The sequence below is a fragment of the Erpetoichthys calabaricus genome, chromosome 2 (assembly GCF_900747795.2).
Source record: "Erpetoichthys calabaricus chromosome 2, fErpCal1.3, whole genome shotgun sequence".
Taxonomy (NCBI): domain Eukaryota; kingdom Metazoa; phylum Chordata; class Cladistia; order Polypteriformes; family Polypteridae; genus Erpetoichthys; species Erpetoichthys calabaricus.
In genome coordinates this window covers 50,357,208-50,378,146 of record NC_041395.2, presented here as the reverse complement: position 1 = coordinate 50,378,146, position 20,939 = coordinate 50,357,208, and the positions used below count along the sequence as shown (strand labels likewise).

The 20,939-nt window shown below is 40.6% G+C and overlaps 1 protein-coding gene across 4 annotated transcripts in view; it reads left to right on the top strand.

Annotated features, from left to right (window-relative positions):
* Positions 1 to 20,939, top strand: part of tub (TUB bipartite transcription factor) — a 210,536-nt gene that overhangs the window by 175,950 nt on the left and 13,647 nt on the right. For all 4 annotated transcript variants that reach the window (XM_051923713.1, XM_028793780.2, XM_028793779.2 and 1 more), the window contains 4 exons: positions 10,082 to 10,203; positions 13,889 to 14,080; positions 16,671 to 16,783; positions 18,064 to 18,178. In XM_051923713.1, the coding sequence (XP_051779673.1) occupies positions 10,082 to 10,203; positions 13,889 to 14,080; positions 16,671 to 16,783; positions 18,064 to 18,178 (542 nt within the window). The remainder of the gene's footprint in view (positions 1 to 10,081; positions 10,204 to 13,888; positions 14,081 to 16,670; positions 16,784 to 18,063; positions 18,179 to 20,939) is intronic.

The following is a 20,939-nucleotide window of genomic DNA, read 5'->3' as shown; positions in this document are numbered from 1 at the left end:
GTGCGTACGCACAATCCCGCTTTTGTGCTTACGCCATGTTATAGTGTGAGTTCTACGCACGGCGTTATACATGAGGCCCCTGGAGAGGAGGGTCCGTCGGATAGTCGAGCCTCGGATTCAGGAGGAACAGTGTGGTTTTCGTCCTGGTCGTGGAACAGTGGACCAGCTCTATACCCTTAGCAGGGTCCTGGAGGGTGCATGGGAGTTTGCCCAACCAGTCTACATGTGTTTTGTGGACTTGGAAAAGGCATTCGACCGTGTCCCTCGGGGAATCCTGTGGGGGGTACTCCGAGAGTATGGGGTACTGGCCCCCCTGATAAGGGCTGTTCGGTCCCTGTACGATCGGTGTCAGAGCTTGGTCCGCATTGCCGGCAGTAAGTCGAACCCGTTTCCAGTGAGAGTTGGACTCCGCCAGGGCTGCCCTTTGTCACCGATTCTGTTCATAACTTTTATGGACAGAATTTCTAGGCGCAGCCAGGGCGTTGAGGGGGTCCGGTTTGGTGGGCTCAGGATTGGGTCACTGCTTTTTGCAGATGATGTTGTCTTGTTTGCTTCATCAGGCCATGATCTTCAGCTCTCTCTGGATCGGTTCGCAGCCGAGTGTGAAGCGGCTGGGATGAGAATCAGCACCTCCAAATCCGAGACCATGGTCCTCAGCCGGAAAAGGGTGGAGTGCCCTCTCAGGGTTGGTAGCGAGATCCTGCCCCAAGTGGAGGAGTTCAAGTATCTCGGGGTCTTGTTCACGAGTGAGGGAAGAATGGAGCGTGAGATCGACAGGAGGATCGGTGCGGCATCCGCAGTAATGCGGGCGCTGCATCGGTCTGTCGTGGTGAAAAAGGAGCTGAGCCGCAAGGCGAAGCTCTCAATTTACCAGTCGATCTATGTTCCTACCCTCACCTATGGTCATGAGCTATGGGTAGTGACCGAAAGAACGAGATCGCGAATACAAGCGGCTGAAATGAGTTTCCTCCGCAGGGTGTCTGGGCTCTCCCTTAAAGATAGGGTGAGAAGCTCAGTCATCCGGGAGGGGCTCAGAGTAGAGCCGCTGCTCCTCCGCATCAAGAGGAGTCAGATGAGGTGGCTCGGGCATCTGATCAGGATGCCTCCTGGACGCCTCCCTGGTGAAGTGTTCCGGGCACGTCTAACCGGGAGGAGGCCCCGGGGAAGACCCAGGACACGTTGGAGGGACTATGTCTCTCGACTGGCCTGGGAACGCCTTGGGATTCTCCCGGAAGAGCTAGAAGAAGTGGCCGGGGAGAGGGAAGTCTGGGCATCTCTGCTCAAGCTGCTGCCCCCGCGACCCGACCTTGGATAAGCGGGAGACAATGGATGGATGGATGGAGTAATCCCTCAATATATCACGCTTCGAATTTTGCGGCTTCACTCTATCGCGATTTTTTCTCTTACACGCTTACGTCACTACGCATGCGCTTTCTGAGAACTTTTATCTAAGCCCCACGATGGCTCCTAAACGTGCTGCTTTTTCTAAACCTTCTGACAATAAAACTAAGTGCCGGAGGAAGATGCTTACTATCCAGGAGAAGGTGAAACTCTTGGATATGATCAAAGATGGCAATACACTACAAAAAACCTCCTCACGCATATGAAAAGACAGCGCCAGCAACTGCCTGTGCTTCAGCCGTGCACCCAGACACCCACGGCCTACTCCTAGTACTCCTTCAGCGGAAGAAGACAACGACGCACCTGCTGAAGATACTGCACCACCTGAAGACTCTCCTACTGAGCTCGTGCCTTCATAGGTTAGTGGTTGTGTGTAACAACTGTGTGTGTGTAATTAAATGTACAGTACAATAATCTACTATATAAAAGCGGTCGGGATTGTCCTTCCGTCCCGTGAGTGCAAAGCATAGCGGTATTCCGCTTATCACAGACTTACTACTTTCGGCACAAAGCGACGCGATGTGAGCAGAGTTCTGGCGCTCCCATCATTCCTTTGCTTTTGTGCGCGATGCGCTGGAAAAATAGACAAAATTATGTCTCTGGAAATAATTAATGTTGATGGAGTACAAATGCCTCACCGTGTAGTAAATATCTGGGGAGATGGTGCTTGCTTATTCTCACCTATAGCTTATTTAGTGCCTGAAACTCCGTCTTTAGTGGTACAGATTCGGGCTGACATTGTACGACTTTGGACAGGCACTCGAGGGTATAAAAAAACTTAGGTTTTCGGGAGATGTTATGAATGGGCACTTTGATGTTCTCATTCCCTACACTTACATGCCTGATGTACACATGGAGCGCACACAAATTGAGGATAAAAGTCGGTCGCCTTAAAAGGCGGGTGAGCCTAGTAATAATGTGATATTTGTAACGTCTAATATGTCTTATTTTCTCTTATTTTGTCTAATATATTGGTTAATACGAGTGTAATGGTGACTAAAGGGTGTTATTTCATGTCTAGATGGCTCTAATAATGTTAAAAAAACGTATTTAGAAGGTCATAAACAGGTTTTCTATATTCTAACTGTGAAAATATTCGATTTATAAATAAAGAATCCTACTTCGCGAAAATTCATTTATCGCGGTAGAGTCTGGAACGGATTAACCGTGATAAACGAGGGTTCACTGTATTTCTGTACCAGAAGTGATGTGTGACACAGAGCATTGTCCTGATGGAGAATGAAACTGTTTGCCTATTTCTCTGGTCGTTTTCTACACACATCGTTTCTTAAACACTGTAATAAGCCTTTATAATATTCAAAATTCACCGTAGTGTTCCTGGGTACAAACTCAGCTCGTACAATTCCATCAAGGTCAAAAAACACAATCAACATCACCTAGATGTTGGATCTTGAATGATTCACAGGATATCGAAGCAGCCACGACATCACAACTAAAAACACTTGTGAAAGAGGACTTTCAGAACTGCTTCAGAAAGTAGCAAGAACAATGGGATAAGTGTGTTTGGAGCGAGGGGGAGTATTTTGAGTGGGATTAATGGCAATGTGTCTTTAACTATAATAATTTTTTTTGTTTAAACGTTCACTGTATTTTTTGATCACACCTCATATATACAGTACTGTGCAAAAGTTTTAGGCAGGTGTGAAAAAATGCTGTAAACAAAGAATGCTTTCAGAAATATAAATAATGATTGTTTATTGTTATCAGTTTACAAAATACAAAGTGAGCGAACAAAAGAAAAATCTAAATCAAATCAATATTTGGTGTTACTACCTTTTGCCTTCAAACCCGCATCAATTCTTATAGGTACAGTTGCACAAAGTCAGGGATTTTGTAGGATTCTAGTCAGGCGTCTGATCAACCAGTTATACCAAACAGGTGCTAATGATCATCAATGTCACACGCAGGTTAACTGAAACAGAAACAGCTGTGTAGGAGGCTTAAAACTGGGTGAGGAACAGCCAAACTCTGCTACCAAGGTGAGGTTGTGGAAGACAGTTTCATGTCATGGCAAGATTGAGCACAGCAACAAGACACAAGGTAGTTCTACTGCATCAGCAAGGTCTCTCCCAGACAAAGATTTCAAAGCAGACTGGGGTTTCAAAATGTGCTGTTCAAGCTCTTTTGAAGAAGCACAAAGAAACGGGCAACGTTGAGCATTGTAGACGCAGTGGTCAGCCAAGGAAACTTAGTGCAGCAGATGAAAGACACATCAAGCTTATTACCCTTTGAAATCGGAAGGTGTCCAGCAGTGTCATCAGCTCAGAGCTGGCAGAAACCAGTGGGACCCAGGTACATCCATCTACTGTCCGGAGAAGTCTGGCCAGAAGTGGTCTTCATGGAAGAGTTGCAGCCAAAAAGCCATACCTCCGACGTGGAAACAAGGCCAAGCGACTCAAGTATGCAAGAAAATATAGGAACTGGGGTGCAGAAAAATGGCAGCAGGTGGTCTGGACTGATGAGTCAAAATTTGAATTATTTGGCTGTAGCAGAAGGCAGTTTGTTCGTCGAAGGGCTGGAGAGCGGTACAATAATGAGTGTCTGCAGGCAACAGTGAAGCATGGTGGAGGTTCCTTGAATGTTTGGGGCTGCATTTCTGCAAATGGAGTTGGAGATTTGGTCAGGATTAATGGTGTTCTCAATGCTGAGAAATACAGGCAGATACTTATCCGTCATACAATACCATCAGGGAAGCGTATGATTGGCCCCAAATTTATTCTGCAGCAGGACAACGACCCCAAACATAAAGCTAAAGTCATTAAGAACTATCTTCAGCGTAAAGAAGAACAAGAAGTCCTGGAAGTGATGGTATGGCCCCCACAGAGCCCTGATCTTAACATCATGGAGTGTGTCTGGGATTACATGAAGAGACAGAAGGATGTGAGGAAGCCTACATCCACAGAAGATCTGTGGTTAGTTCTCCAAGATGTTTGGAACAACCTACCAGCCGAGTTCCTTCAAAAACTGTGTGCAAGTGTACCTAGAAGAACTGATGCTGTTTTGAAGGCAAAGGGTGGTCACACCAAATATTGATTTGATTTAGATTTCTCTTTTGTTCATTCACTGCATTTTGTTGATTGATGAAAATAAATGATTAACACTTCCATTTTTGAATGCATTCTTTGTTTACAGCATTTTTTTTCACACCTGCCTAAAACTTTTGCACAGTACTGTATATATATAAAACACCTGCCAGTAACCTTTCATGAGATCCAGCGTGGAGATATAGGATGCCTGACCCAGTTTTTCCAACAACTCATCAACACGGGGCATTGGGTAAGCATCAAATTTGGAGACCAAGCGTTTGAAATCGATACAGAACCGAACCGAACCATCCTGTTTTGGGACTAATACAACTGAACAGCATAATTCGCTCTTACTTTCATAAATAACACCCAATACCAGCATTTGCTTGACCCCTTCACGCACAACATTCTGTCGCGCTTCCAGGATCTGAAATGGGCGCATCTGCACCTTAACACTGGGTTGAGTAGTGATTTTATGTTCCGTAAGGCAAATGAAGCCCGGCAGGGCAGAAAAAGCATCAGTGTGCTGTCCAATCAAAGATAACAATTCTGTTTTTTGCGAGTCAGTCAAATCATCACCAATGGCAACATCTGTCTGAGAGACAGCAGCCAAGGAAGCGCAAAATCGCTGTGGGTCACGCCACTTCTTCAAGAGATTAACATGCAAAAATTGGAATGGTTTGTGCTGGCCCGGTATTCTGACCTTGTAATTCATTGGCCCCATACGCTCCTCCATAACGGCAGGTCCCTGCCATTTCACTAGGAACTTCTGTGGGTCAGAAGGAATCAAAACCAAAACACAATCACTAGGTTTGAGCTTACAGAGCTTACAGGGTCTATCATATAGACATTTCTGGGTTCCTTGTTCACATTGCTGATGCTCCACAGCGATAGTAGAAATCTTGTCTTGCAACAAAATTACCCGATCCGCAAAGTTTGGCCCATGAGCTTTCATCCGGATCCCTGTCCATTCCTCACAAACAACATCCAAGATGTCTTGCCCCCCTTATATTTTAAAGGAAGCAACACTGTCTCAATAGTCCTTAACATCCCCATGTACACAGCATATGTTCACCGTCTCGGAGCCTCATGGGGACGTACTGCTGAGGCAGTCATGTCTGACAACACAAAGGTCCAATACCTGAGTCCAACAAGGCAGGGATCTTGCGGCCCGCCAACGTCACTGAGATCATTAAGCTGTCCTTTTTTAGTGAAGAAGGAGGACCTTGGGAGTAAAACACCTCAGCTAAGCCAGCTTCTATGAACTGAGCAGGGGAGAGGCGGCATTCTGTAGGTGAGGTGGCCAACCTGATCACACCGGAAACATCTGCGCTCTGCACCACTACCAAAATATCAATGGCGGTGTCTATGACCAGGAGCATCACCAGATGTGGTCACATCAGTAACAACGGGAGTCTGGGATAGCCTTTCCGAGGAAACTGGATGTTCAGGGCCCTGAGCCCGCTGTTCAGGGCGACAATCTCTCTAGGGACGATCTTGGGAAGATGGAGAGTGTGCCCTGGGCAGAGCAAATGTACCACCGTGTGTCCAAGAAGCCTGGGAGCCTTCCAATCGTTTTGCCAAGGTGGAGAATGAGTCGAAGAAATTCGCCCCAGAGCACTTCAGAAATCCTTGCCAGTACCATATCAATGGCCACTTTTTCCACAATCCGCTCGATCTGGTCCCCCTCAAACTAGCTATGAATGAGATTAATTAAATCCTGCAACTGAGCATGAACAGGGTGATCCAGGTCCAATTTCCATTGGCGAAGTGCAGAACCCTTAGCCAGGAAGCTTGTAGTTGTACGTAGAATAACTTGTTTCTTGAAGAAATCATAATCTCCAAGCTTATCGAGAGGAACATTTCACAATGTAAGCAGGGCATCCCCAGACAAATATGGGACGACGATGGCAGCCCAGGTTCGTCTATCCCAGCGTATTAGAGTCGCAGAGTGTTCAAAAGCTAGCAGGAACATCTCGAGTCATCCATAGGATCCATCTTCGCCAGCAGATCCTTAGGAGCAACAGCGGGAATAGGAGGCAGATCATCTGGGTCTGGAGGAAGCAGAACATTCTGAGCTCGGCAAAACACATCGTTCTGAGGATCCATCTGTGCAACCACTTCTGGTACCACTTGTCACAGTTGGGTCACAAAGTTGCACAGATTCATTCAGGGTTTTCAAGAGACAGAAACTTTATTCGAATACAGCATAATAAAGCAGAGGATGTCTTGGGGATAATAGACAAGGCAGTGAGACAAAAGGACAATTGCAGTACAGGCTTTTAGATGTTTGAAGCGCCACGCGAGATGCAGATCACGTGGCACTGCAGCAGCAAAAAGCCTGCAGCTGATCTAGCAAAGAGGAGGTAAAAAAATGTGTTTGTTTCCCATTGAATCAACATTTAAGAGGGGGTTTCAGAGGAGCGACCATGTTCCTTGGGGATACGTTCAGCCTGTTCACAATATTTATAATGAAATTATATATAGAAATGAAATTTGCAAACCTGAATACAGTAATCCCTCCTCGATCGCGGGGGTTGCGTTCCAGAACCCCCCGCGAAAGGTGAAAATCCGCGAAGTAGAAACCATATGTTTATATGGTTATTTTTATATTGTCATGCTTGGGTCACAGATTTGCACAGAAACACAGGAGGTTGTAGAGAGACAGGAACTTTATTCAAACACTGCAAACAAATATTTGTCTCTTTTTCAAAAGTTTAAACTGTGCTCCATAACAAGACAGAGATGACAGTTCCGTCTCACAATTAAAAGAATGCAAACATATCTTCCTCTTCAAAGGAGTGCGCATCAGGAGCAGAGAATGTCAGAGAGAGAGAGAGCAAAAAGCAAACAATCAGAAATCAATAGGGCTGTTTGGGCTTTTAAGTATGCGAAGCACCGCCGGACAACGCAGCTGCTAGGAAGGGAGCAATGTAAAGGTAGCCTTTCAACATTTTTTTAGAGGAGCGTCCGTATCGTCTAGTGGTGCGAACAGCCCCCCTGCTCACACCCCCTCCGTCAGGAGCAGAGAATGTCAGAGAGAGAGAGAGAGACAGAGAAAAACAAACAATTAAAAATCAATACGTGCCGTTTGAGCTTTTAAGTATGCATAGCACCATGCAGGAAGCATATCGCTTGACAAAGCAGCCACATTTAAGCCCAGCAAGGAAGAGAGCAATGTGAGGTAATCTTTCAGTGTTTTTTGAGGAGCGGCTGTGTCCTCTAGGGATGCGAACAGCCCCCGTGCTCACAATATATTTGAGGAGTTTTATTTAATAGGTAATACGTGCTCTGGTTGGGTAGCTTCTCAGCCATCTGCCAGTAGCGTGCCTTGTATGAAATCAACTGGGCAAACCAACTGAGGAAGCATGTACCAGAAATTAAAAGAACCATTGTCCGCAGAAATCCGTGAACCAGCAAAAAATCTGCGATATATATTTAAATATGCTTACATATAAAATCCGCGATGGAGTGAAGCCGTGAAAGTCGAAGTGCGATATAGCGAGGGATTACTGTACTGGTGGTACAAGCATTAAGTTTACAATGGCCATTTTGCTCTGTGTCAGAGGGTCATTTTTTTTTGTAGGAAGCTTGTAATAAAATTGCTGAGTAGTAGACCCTGGAGAAAAAGCAGTCATTCACCAACTCCTTAGGTAACCAGTTTAGATGTTACTGGGCATTTCCATGATTGCCAATAACATGCCCTTGTATATGTGTACACATATGAAATGTGATGAACCTTAAAGTACACTTGTGTTTTTATTTACAGTAATCCCTCGCTAGTTCACGGTTCACTTTTCGCGGATTCACGACTTCGCGGATTTTATATGTAAGCATATCTAAATATATAACGCGGATTTTTCACTGCTTCGCGGGTTTCTGTGGACAATGGGTCTTTTTACTTCTGGTATTTGCTTCCTCAGTTGGTTTGCCCAGTTGATTTCATACAAGAGATGCTATTGGCGGATGGCTGAGAAACTACCCAATCAGAGCACGCAGTTAAGTTCCTGTGAGCTGCTGATTGGCTCAGCGACGGAGTGCTGCATTAACCAGGAAGTCTCATCTCACTCATTCAGCATTAACGTGCTACTGCTACTGCATTCAGGGGATTATCACCTTCATCGTCATCATTTTTACTGCGCAGCATATTCATCACCATCATCACGTCATATATAGCTACGTGTACTTCGCTATACAGTAAGTGTAAACATATCTACCGATTTCATATTGCTTAGCAGTTGTCCCTGTTATTAATAGAGTAAAGGGTGGGTTGTAAACAATACAGGGAGGGTTTAAAAACGTCCAAATACACGTTAAATAATTAAATAAATATGCTGTCCCTATTTCGCGGAAATTCAGTTATCGCGGTCGGCCTTGGAACCTATCTCCCATGATAAGTGAGGGATTACTGTATCTGTATTCCATAACAGTACTAATCTTAGTTAAATTAAGTATTTTCCTGGTATCAAAATAATTTTGTTCAATAAATAACACAAAGCATCAATGATTTGTTTTATATTTGGCTGGCGATGGCTTTATAGCCTATGGGGCTTACCATATGCTTTTTTTCTATGTATACCACCAGAGTAATTGTTTGTCATTTTAAACACAGTTGGTGATAACCTTTACTATAACATGTTTTTCTTTTATCATAATTGCAAAATTAAATTATAATTTTATTTACTTTGATTTTCATTAACTTCTATGAAGACTTTGTGGTGTAGTAGCTAAAGCATCTAAACCACAAGGTTGTAGATTTAGTTCCAGCCTCTGCCTCACTTTATGACCCTGAGCAAGTCACTTAGCCTCTCCATGATCAAACACCAAAACACAATGAACATAGGAAATTTGACAAATGAGAGGAGATCATTCAGTCCATCAAATGCTTTTGTTTAGCTAATAGCTTAGCTGTCCCAATATCTCATCCAGATTCTTCTTAAATGTTATCAAGGTTTCTGCTTCAACTCCATGTCTTGGTAGTTTGGTCCAGATTCCCCAAACTCCTTGAGTAAAGAAATGGTCATAAATGCACTTCCCTTTAATTTCAACCAGTGTCCTCCAGTATACAATTCACCGTTTACTTGAATGAATTCCTCCTGGATCTACTTTATCAATGCATTTGAGAATTTCGAAAACTTGGATTAGGTGCCCATGCAGTCTCCTCTGCTCAAGACTTAACAGTTTAATTCCCCGAGTCTGTCAGTGTGGCACATGTCCTTAAGTCCTGGGATGGCTTTGGTTGCTCTCCACTGCACAGCTTCAAATGCTGCTACGCCTTTCTTGTAGTATGGTGACCTGAAGTGCACACAATACTCCAGATGTTGTCTCACTATTACATTATATAGTCTGAGCATAATGCATCTCATCTTAAATTTAAAGATGTATTCAAAGATGTTTTGCAATTTACTCTTCTTATCAAATGTAATGACTGGGAACACTATAGTCAAATTAACATCAATTTTCTTCCAGAATGTCCAGAAAATACATGATGCTTAATGTCTGATCAAAATTACATTTTCCCCACCATTTTCCCCATGATTATATAGCTTTACAGAAAACAACATAACGTTTTAGACATCAACCTCTGATTGCATTTACCTAATTTGTGCTGTTTCTTTTTTTAAATGAAAAAGGTATTTCCAGCAGTATGAACTTTGATGAGGAGGAGGATGAAGAAGAGGAAGATAGCTCTAGCTCTTCCCAGCTGAACAGTAATACTCGACCTGGTTCTGCTACAAGCAAAAAATCAAACAAGGTATATGATATCACTATGCTAACAGGAACAAAATTTGAGCTTTTAACCAATTTCTTATCAACGACATGTATATTATACTATACAGATAGCTGAAAAGAAAAAATGGAAACACGTCAGTAAATGGAGATACAAATTAGAAGGCGCTTCAGCACAGTTGTGTTCATTGAAATTCAAGTCACAAATGAAACTGGTAGGCAGACCCACTTACCTCATTATGTTATCCATTATGGCTCAAAGAGGAGACCTTGTTTACTTTGGGAATGGGCTGATATTACATGAGGGACAGAAATGAGGTGATTTTGCCACAGAAATTGTAGGGAAAGACATCAGGTAAGGGTCTGTTTTATGTGCATCGTGTCAATTGATTAAGAGGAAAAGTGGAAAATGAGAAATTGGAGATCATGAACAAAAACTAAAGAAGAATCACATTTAGAGACTGAATTTATTCCTGTGCTCTAAAATCTGTAACTGCAATGTGTATTTTTCTCAAGTTCATAAAGATTCAAACCAGTGATAAGATTCCAGAAAGAAGAGGAGGCAGCTAAATTGGTTTCTAATTAAATAATGGACTGTAATGAAAAAATGGGCTCTCCAGCTGTCTGACACAGAGAAATAAACAACAGTTCCAGTACTTCTTATTCCTCTATGTTCTGATCTAATTGATCCCATTATAGTGTTGGAAGAGAATGGAGCCTATCCTGGCAGCATAGAAAGCACACTTATGCACACATGCTGGCCAGTTTGTGGTTGCCAGTCAAACTAACAGGTGCTCTCTGTCTTGGAGATGTGAGAGGACCCAGAATCGGAAACCATTTCACCTGTTACCTTTCTGGTAGAAATACCCTAAACAAAATAAGTCCCATACTGTATGTATTTGGTATTTTAAAAAGGAATTACTGCCTTTATATTCAATACTGATTACCCTGAAAAGAGTTCATAGAATAAATTTAAAAAATATTTAATATCTCTTGCCGTTTAACTCCGTTCCTCAATATCCACTTGAATAGCACTTCCTCTCTCTAACGTGTTCCCATAAAGCTTGCTTTTCAGATTCAATCATTTTGAGGTGCCATGCTTCTTCTGGTCCCATCTTTGTAGGTGACTAAAGCGTGCCAAAATTCTTTACAATATTGTCACAAAAAGAAGATACAAGAGTCATAAAAAGGTTTGGGGCAGCCACCCTTATAATATTCCCTGGCTGCAAATGGGTAAATTGCTTGCACTGATGTGCTCAGAACGGAATCCAAAATAGAACTGATTAGGTTAGTCAAATATGGGGGTTTAAAGGCCAGAACAGGAAGTGAAGTCATCGAGGGCAGAAGCGGAAAGGTCCTCTTCTATAGACCTGGACATGATGTCATCAAAAGGGCTGGAACAGGAAGTCTCTTCAGTCATGGGTTCTTCACCGGAAGTGACATCATCCAAGGGTCCAGAACTGGAAGTGATATCATTAGGGCCAGGTGGAATCTCCTTTGAACAGTCTGCAGGAACATGAGAAAAAAGGTCAGTGCAATCCACCACCCCCTGGTCTGGCGTGGAATTACTCTCATTTACACCCTTTAGCTTCCTCCCATGCGCACGTGTGTGACTATATATATATATATATATATATATATATATATATATTGCATAGTTTACTGTCACATAATGCAAAGAGTACGCGACACGTGTTTCACCCTCATTTGGGCTCATCATACGTACACACTATACTGCTCCCCTCTCATGAGGGCAAAACACGTGTCGCGTACTCTTTGCATTATTTGACAGTAAACTATGCAACATTCCATGATCTGCTTCTCGCAACTGAAGAGGGCACCGTGGCGGATGTTTGCCGAATGGCAGACCAACCAGAAGCATTATCTGGATTTATATATGTAAGAACCAGGATAAGTGTTTTGAGATGATGTGATTAGATATATACCCTTTGTAATAGTGCCTATTCTTAATTGCTATAAATCCTCAGGCCATCTATTTTCTTTTCTTTGTTTTTGTTTTATTGTTATTAATTTACTAGTTGCATTTTCTGGTTTCAACCAGGAAATTTCCTAAAACAATCTTCTTCTTCTTTGGTCCCTAGCGAACAGCTGGACAAGGGTGACCTTGGATCTGGCATGCTGTTGTGGGTGCCAGTGGGTCCCAGTTTTCTTTCATAATACGTTTCCATTCCTATCAGTCAAGTGCAATTTTCTTAGGTTCAACTGATGTTGATTCGGCGATTTTTGAGGTCTGCTTGATCCAGGTCTTTTTCGGTGCTGCCTTCTGTACCTTCCACTGTGATGGTCGTGGCCACCATAGCAGACTGTGTGGAAGCCTGCTGTCAGCCATCCTGCATATGTGTCTGAACCATTACAGTCTGCATCTTTGAGTTTCTGCTTCAAATGTGGGCTGCTGCTCTCATTGAATTCGGATCGGTGTCATTTCGAATGTGGTCACTGAGTGTGACATCCAGAATTTGACGTATTTGGAAAACTACAGGTTTATTGATGTTGAATTGAGGAATCATTCAAGTCTCTGAAACATAGAGCAAATTAGGTAGTGTGATCACTTCTTAGTGCTTAGCACACTGATAATTTGATGTATTTTACACTACTTGCATTTCTACCAGAATGATCTGGAAAGATAATTTTAAAATGAATATTGGAAAGAATATCCAATGTGTAACTGTACGCTGTGAATTTATTATATTGGAATGATGTAAAAAATGTAAATCATCATCATCATCACTACCAGTTTAGGGTTTGCCTACTGTAACCAATCAACACCCAAATTTTTTCCTTCCACTCTCTGCAGTCCTTGGCATCCCTTGAGGTGAGACCCATACTTTTCACAACATCCCACAATACCTCAAACCACATCTTCTTTGGCCTACCACTGGGCCTAATCTCTTCCAAGTTGTTGTATCTCTTCATACGGTCATTTGCCTGCTTTCTCATGCCCAAACCACCTTAGTGTTTTTATCCTCAGTACAGAAACTACTAAAAATACTAAACTTATGAAACGAAAGACAATAATAATCAAAAAATGACCACATCCAATTTGTCTTAATGTTTATACAAATTTCCTGTGCTTTTATATTGTAAGGGTATTGCATTACTTTTACATTTAACTCTTTTTTATCTTGTTTGCATAGGAGTAATCTCATACTACTTTAAGATATGTGTAACTTACTAATATCATGTAATGTCTGGTTCAGATCAATGCCTTTCATGGTGATAGTACCGCCCAAATACACTATGATTTTTTAAAAGAAAAATATTATTGGGAAGTAATGGAGAAACTGGGGGTGAGGTTGGTGCCAAAAGGAAAGGCAAAATCATTAGCAAGGATATACAGGAATTCATAAACAAAGAAATCAGAAATCAAGGCACCAAAACATGAAGTAAATTTGAAGTCTGGACACAAAAGAGATTTGCAGCCTTAAAAGTCCTTCATGGCTTGTTAACATTCAGTCCAAGACTAGGATATAGGAAAACAAGATGTGCACACCACCATCTTACACAATTTCAGAATAGATCATATGACCTACAACAGGAGTAGAAACAACATGTAGAGATAGTAACACAATGTAATACAGTCACCCCCCCATAAATTTACCAATTCTGAACAAATATTTTTTGTGACAAGCTAAATCATCTTACTTGATCAGACTCTTAACGTCTTTTCTGTCTTCTTGTCTGATATTTAGGAGGTGGCATCTGCAAACACACCACCTGCAAGTGAGCCAGTGGTAGATGTGGATGATCTTGAAGAATTTGCTCTTAGACCAGCACTTCAGGGAGTCACCATTAAGTGCAGAATCACTCGAGACAAGAAAGGGATGGACCGTGGAATGTATCCCACTTACTACCTCCATTTAGAAAGAGAAGATGGAAAAAAGGTGACGAAATAGTTGAGCTTCCAAAAAACAACAAAAGAGAAGAAAGATGCTTTTGAAAATAACTCTTATTCCTAAATGCACATATTTATTCTTAGTATATCCCATCTATTAATCTGAACTTACTGTAACTATTATTGACATTATCTATTATAACAAAAGAGAAAATACAAAAGCGTGTTGTGACTAAAGTCAGATGTTCCTGCCTGCTAGTCTGTCAATCACAGATGCTGGTTTGACAATGAACCACAACCTCCAGCGTTTCGGAATACTGTATACTGAGTGATACAGAAGAGTGCAGCATGCAGAAGTGGTGTCAGTCCTCCAGTCAGTTGTCTTCATATCTGAGAAGAACAGAAGGCATTACTGACACTGACACCTTGCATGTCAGAATAATATTATAATCAGTTCCAGAGCCCTGAAGCACACGTGTCAGACTCTATTTTCAAAATGTTTTACAGTTAGCAACATTAACACCTCTTTAATACCATTTGGATTTCCAGTTCAGATGCCTATTAAGGTTTTATAAATAAACACACACCTTTCCTAGTTTTAGTATGAAACAATCAGCATCATCCTTGTTTTTCACACTTCTAAATAATTAGCTCCAGTCTAATTCGTTTGAACTAATCGTGAACTTTAACTTTAAAAAGACTACGGTGGAGCCCACTTTCACATTGTTAGGCCTAATGCAATATTATCAATTATTCCTGCTGATGCAGCTGATGCTACAAAAATGGTTTATTAATCCTGACATGACCGTTGCAATTTTCAGAACAAATAGACACAAATCAAATGACGCTGGAGAGCTGGGCTTGATGCTTGTCAACTGATCTCTAATGGCTTTGCCATACTATGAAACCCCACTATTGCTGCACAGGCTGACACATTTAACAAAACATGTTGGAGCTATTCTGTACCAAAGACAAGGATGTTTGCCGCAAGTCAAAGGTACTTTTTGTGATATTGTAGGGATCCTATTTGAATGCCTGTCATTGGAGGTATACTAGACACAGCTCACGGAGGGAGACCCAGGATGTCTTACAGGCACTATATACATCGGTTAGCCTAGAGATGTTTCTGAATGCATTGAGAATTGTCCATTGAGAAATATCCAAAAGAACCGGTTTTGTCACCTATTTAACAAACTCCATTCAGAAACATTTCCCTGAACTGTAAACAGCTGTTTAATTCCTAAATTGTAGATTAAAATTAAAAAGCGCAAAAGCTGTTGGTTTTCTGAAATTGTGATACTTTTTCTTTAATAAAAAGATGGGTAACAAGAAACTGTTAACAGCGGTGTAAAGACAACATTTTGCCAATTAATTAGACTACCATTTAGCCTTTACAGAGCAGTGAATTAAATGGACCAAATGGCAATTAATGTAAAAGTATACATTAACCATGTTGCTTGTACCTGATAGAGGACAACGTCTCACAGGATTTTTGTGAGTTTAAGAATTGCCAGGAGATTGAGAACATTTTTCCAGAGAATAGTCAAAAGGAACGAGCAAGAAGTCAGAAGCCAGACAGACAGTAGAATACAGCGTGACCGAAACAAAAAGGGCAAACCAAGAGCCATAAAGAACCGATTGTCAACCTACTGTTCGATTTTCAAACCAAATTTGCCACTAAATAAAGAATAAAGGTGAGTTTTATCCTCCATGGGATACTGCATACTGCCAGCGTGGCTTGACCCCTGTGGTCATGAAAAAGATTCCACCAGCCTGTGAACACGAAGCAGTGAGGAGCAAAGATGGACACCATGATGCACCAGCGGCATTTCTGAATATTCACAGTTGTGTGATGCATAAATGCCGAAAAAGTAAGCATAAAACAAAAATTAAAGTAAAAAAATAAATAAAAACAAAACTCACAAATCCTAGCAGAACCTAGTGGTCTTAAAATGATTCTTTCTCATGTGTCTAATAACTCCTTTTAGAAGATCATTACTCATAGACTCTGGCATTTCTCACCTGGCTATTTGCAGAATTTTTCTCCATAAAACTTCAGCCTCTGGTTAACCTCTTTATGGACTACTGTGTTAGAGCACAATATCATCAAACCACAGCAGGACATATTATCAACATTTTCAGGCTATACAATGGTTCTGAGTTTAGCAGTGAAAATAACACACATCTGCACTTAAAAGAGTTCATCTAAAATACTTAAAACCTCAACAATGAAACGTGAGCAACATATCAGCAAACTCCTTTAATTTCTTTAATCTTAACTCCTACTAATACATTTATAAATTATAATTATAAGAGTTTTTTTTTTTTATTTGGCATTGCAGTTTTATATTGTCAATAAATGGCAAAAACATTCAAATTTAAGTAGTTAGATTATATCTTACAATATGACAAATTGTAAAAAAGGCCAAGAAAGTGAACAGTATTTATAGTCACTATAAATGGGACAAGAGAGAAAAGAGCTAGAATATAATCTAATGAGATCTGAAAAAAATGATTACATTTTAAAGTATTTTTATGAGCATTAATATTAGCACACTTCAGTATAAAGTGTGATAAAGCTAAAAATGTCAAACCTTCATTAGTCAGAGTGGTGCTAATTGTAAAACTCAATTTTCCAGGTGTTTTTACTAGCAGGGAGAAAAAGGAAGAAGAGTAAGACGTCCAATTACCTCATCTCTATAGACCCCACAGATTTGTCTCGGGGAGGAGAGAGTTTCATTGGGAAGCTCAGGTCAGTAAAACAGAAGTTTTTTTATATTTTCCTATGTACAGATATGGACAAATGTGATATGTATAAATGCAAAATGTATCACAATGCATTTACTAATAACTGTAAAAATGCTGTGTCATTTTCTAACCTGCTTAATCCAGACCAAGGCAGTTTAGGGGCAGGAGCCTATCAGAGTCAGCATAGGGTGCAAGGTAGGAACAAATCGTGGACAAGGTGGCCGTCTATCACAGGGCAAACACCCACACACACAAGCACACACTATAGGGCTAATTTAGTAAGACTAATTTACCAAAAATGCATGTCTTTGGGCATTGGGAGGAAACCCATAAAGACTGGAGAGAACATGCAGACTCCAAGCAGAGACGACCCGGGACGTGAACCCAGGTCTCCTTGCTAAAAGGCAGCAGCATTACCACTGAAGCATCGTAAAAATAAGCAAAACATCACTTTTAATATTACAAAAGTTATAACTAAGTCCAGGCTATTTAAGTCCAATTCCTGTTATAAATTTAATTTTACATATGACTTACCAGGCCCTTTTTAGTAAAAGTTTTCTGAGGAGGAAAAAGCCCCAAAATATGTTTTTTTCCCTGCAATTGTAAACAATGTAACCTGCTTTTAGAGATAATTAATTATGACATGTTATACTTATTAAGCTCATTTTAAAGACTTTCTTCCTGCTGCGTTCTTCCTTTCCATTCTTTTTCTTAGTATGTGTGGCCCCCTTTAAAGTTTTTTTTTTGAGGAAACGCTTCCTGAATGCACAACCAATTTATTCTTTGTCTTTTTTAGACTGGTTATTTTCACACAGAAAACAATGGATACATAGAATAAACTTACCAGGCAGCATGTTAAATATCAGTTCTTTTATGGCTTTTAAATCTTCTTTCAACAATATTTTGGAAGTGCTAATTGAATAGGAAACGACGAGCTATTTTGAACTAAATGACTTGTTCCTGTTTCCATGCTTTTCCTATCCTATTATTTAGAAATTCCAAAAAACTCTTAATAAACGTTCATTTAAATGAACTAAAGTAATGCGTTCCTTGTTTATCTCCTATTGATCCTGTTGTTTTCAGTTAATTATAACAGTGGGAGTTGACTGGTGCCCTGTCCAAGGACTGTACCTGTCTTGTGTTCTATGCTTGGTGGGATTATCTCCAGCCTCCCTGTGATCCTGCTTAGAATATAGCGGGTTTAGAAAATGAATGAATGAATAAGTTCAATATTTGATGTTTCAAACTGCAAAATGTCCTGCAGCATTTCTTTTTAATTTATAGATCAAATCTTATGGGGACAAAATTTACTGTATATGATAATGGTGTGAATCCTGGCAAATCAACATCCAGCTTAGAATCTAACAATCTGCGCCAGGAGCTGGCAGCTATCTGTTATGTAAGTATATTGTGACACCACACTCCTCATCAGAGAACTACATTTTTAGTAATTATCATTGTAAAGTCTGATTTGGATAGAAATGATGATACGAATTATATAAGATACAGACTTCAAGCTGATTTCAATCACCATTCAAATCAAAACTGCTCTTTGAAGAAATTCAATCTAATTATTTAGGAGCAGTGAAAGGATACTTAAATCTTATTGTGTCATATATTTCAATAAATAAAGCACACGTTTAGTTTATTTTTATTATTTCCACCTGGAAATGGGATCATTATAGCAACTTGGGGTAACAACTTGGCCTGAAATGAATTGTTGAATATGTAATGCCTAAAAATGCTGATTAACTTGAATGCTAGAAGTGGTTAGAATGCTGTAAAAAGAGCACTTTCTCCAAAGCCTTCTTCACTCTTAATGGTTTTGTGGCACAATTCTGTATTTAGACCAGCAGTAGACTCTGTATTTCCTTTGAATGTACAGCATCACAGGCAAAACGTTCTGATTAAAATATTTATGGCTCATCTTTGCATCATTTTGACATATTACTGGATCCGTAAATACTTAATGCTACCCATTAGTTGACAAATATTTATATTTCTGTCATTGTAGAAAAATGTAATTTCTTAATATTGCAGTTTTGTCTCTTGCCAAAGTGCTGCTAAGCTAATGAGAAGTATCACTACTGTGTATCAAGATTATCCAAGTAGACAGCAAATTGCATAATAAATATCAGCTCAGGTTATTGTTTACATTAATCTATAAAATAATGAATAAAAATGTAAATTTAGGAAAAGCTTACACTGCTTACTGCTGCTTTATATCTTACAATGTAAAACATAAGAGAAGTGTATTTTGTGCACTTACATAACCATAGGGCTTAGACCAGTCCTGGGGGTCTCTGACACTGCAGGTTTTATTCCAGATAGTTTTAAAATAAATGAGCCATTTAACTTCTAGCTGTCTCATTGTTCAATTAGCTGATCTTTTATTCTTATTCTGCATTCAGAAAAGCACAGTAGGATAACTTTAACTGCATAACTCTTTTCTCTTATTTTCCTATTAATTCACCTTTTTTCTGTGAAGTTTGCTCACTTAATTGTATTCTAATAATAACAATTAGCAACCAGCAAGACAGGATACATGTGTGTAAATGAGAGGGAGGTCAGTGGAATGGTGAGGATGCAGGGAGTAGAGTTGGCGAAGGTGGGTGAGTTTAAATACTTGGGATCAACAGTACAGAGTAATGGGGATTGTGGACGAGAGGTGAAAAAGAGAGTGCAGGCAGGGTGGAATGGGTGGAGAAGAGTGTCAGGAGTGATTTGTGACAGACGGGTATCAGCAAGAGTGAAAGGGAAGGTCTACAGGATGGTAGTGAGACCAGCTATGTTATATGGGTTGGAGACTGTGGCACTGACCAGAATACAGGAGACAGAGCTGGAGGTGGCAGAGTTAAAGGTGCTAAGATTTGCACTGGATGTGACGAGGATGGATAGGATCAGAAATGAGTACTTTAGATGATCAGCTCAAGTTGGATGGTTGGGAGACAAAGTCAGAGAGGCGAGATTGCGTTGGTTTGGACATGTGCAGAGAAGAGATGCTGGGTATATTGGGAGAAGGATGCTAAGGATAGAGCTGCCAGGGAAGAGGAAAAGTGGAAGGCCTAAGAGGAGGTTTATGGATGTGGTGAGAAAGGACATGCAGGTGATGGGTGTAACAGAGCAAGATGCAGAGGACAGAAAGATATGGAAGAAGATGATCCGCTGTGGCAACCCCTAACGGGAGCAGCCGAAAGAAGAAGAAGAGGGAATGCTGGAAGGCTGCAGCTATTTTACTGTCATATCCACTAAGATGTTCATTAGTAAATAACAGCTTAAATACTCATAAACCTTTGAAAAATGCAGTGAAAATAATGGTGAAAATCTTACAAACCAAGACATTTAAAAAACTCTAAATTATCCCCATGTAGCATACAGTACATAAATGCTTTCTACAATTCTTTAAAAGTCTAACAAACCCAGTTTTATCATTTATGGTTTGATGCCAAAACATAGAAACTGGGAATTAACAGCTCACACAATTAAGATAGGAGATCAGCTAAACAAGAAGGTAGTTCAGATGGAACCGCTCAACCACTGTGGTCCAGTAGGACTGAACTGAGAATCGCAGGCATATGCCTCATCCACACTAATACATTTTTCATTTAAAAGCGCAGACATTTGTCTCCATTTTTGCCTTTTGTCCACCACTGACGAAAAGCAAATACTTTTGAAAGCACTCTCCATAACTAGAGATGTCTGCAACCGCTAGTGTGGCATATCAGTGTGGACAGGTGAAAACAAAGATGTGTGAAAACTGGTTTGTGCTTATTATGTAACTCTTCCCTGATTCAATCCTGCTTATTATAACATCCCGTTGCCTGATCTGTCATATTTCACGGACAACAAACATATTCCCATACAGCAGGCACAGAAGAGTTGTTTTCGATAGCTCTTGTGTTTCTTACCTGTATGCAAGCTAATTGTGTTTTGTGTGATTTTTAGAAATTGTAGTCAAATGATAACACACATTGCATGATAGCGTCACTGGTTGTATATGTGCTCAATCTGCACAAGCACATTCAGTCCGAATGACATTCCATGATGTGGGTGCTCATACCACACAAGACACACTCAACTGTGGTCGCAAAATTGGAAAAATCAGCTCATGAGACAGTTTACACAACCAGACAGCCAAATGAAATTTCCGACATGACAGA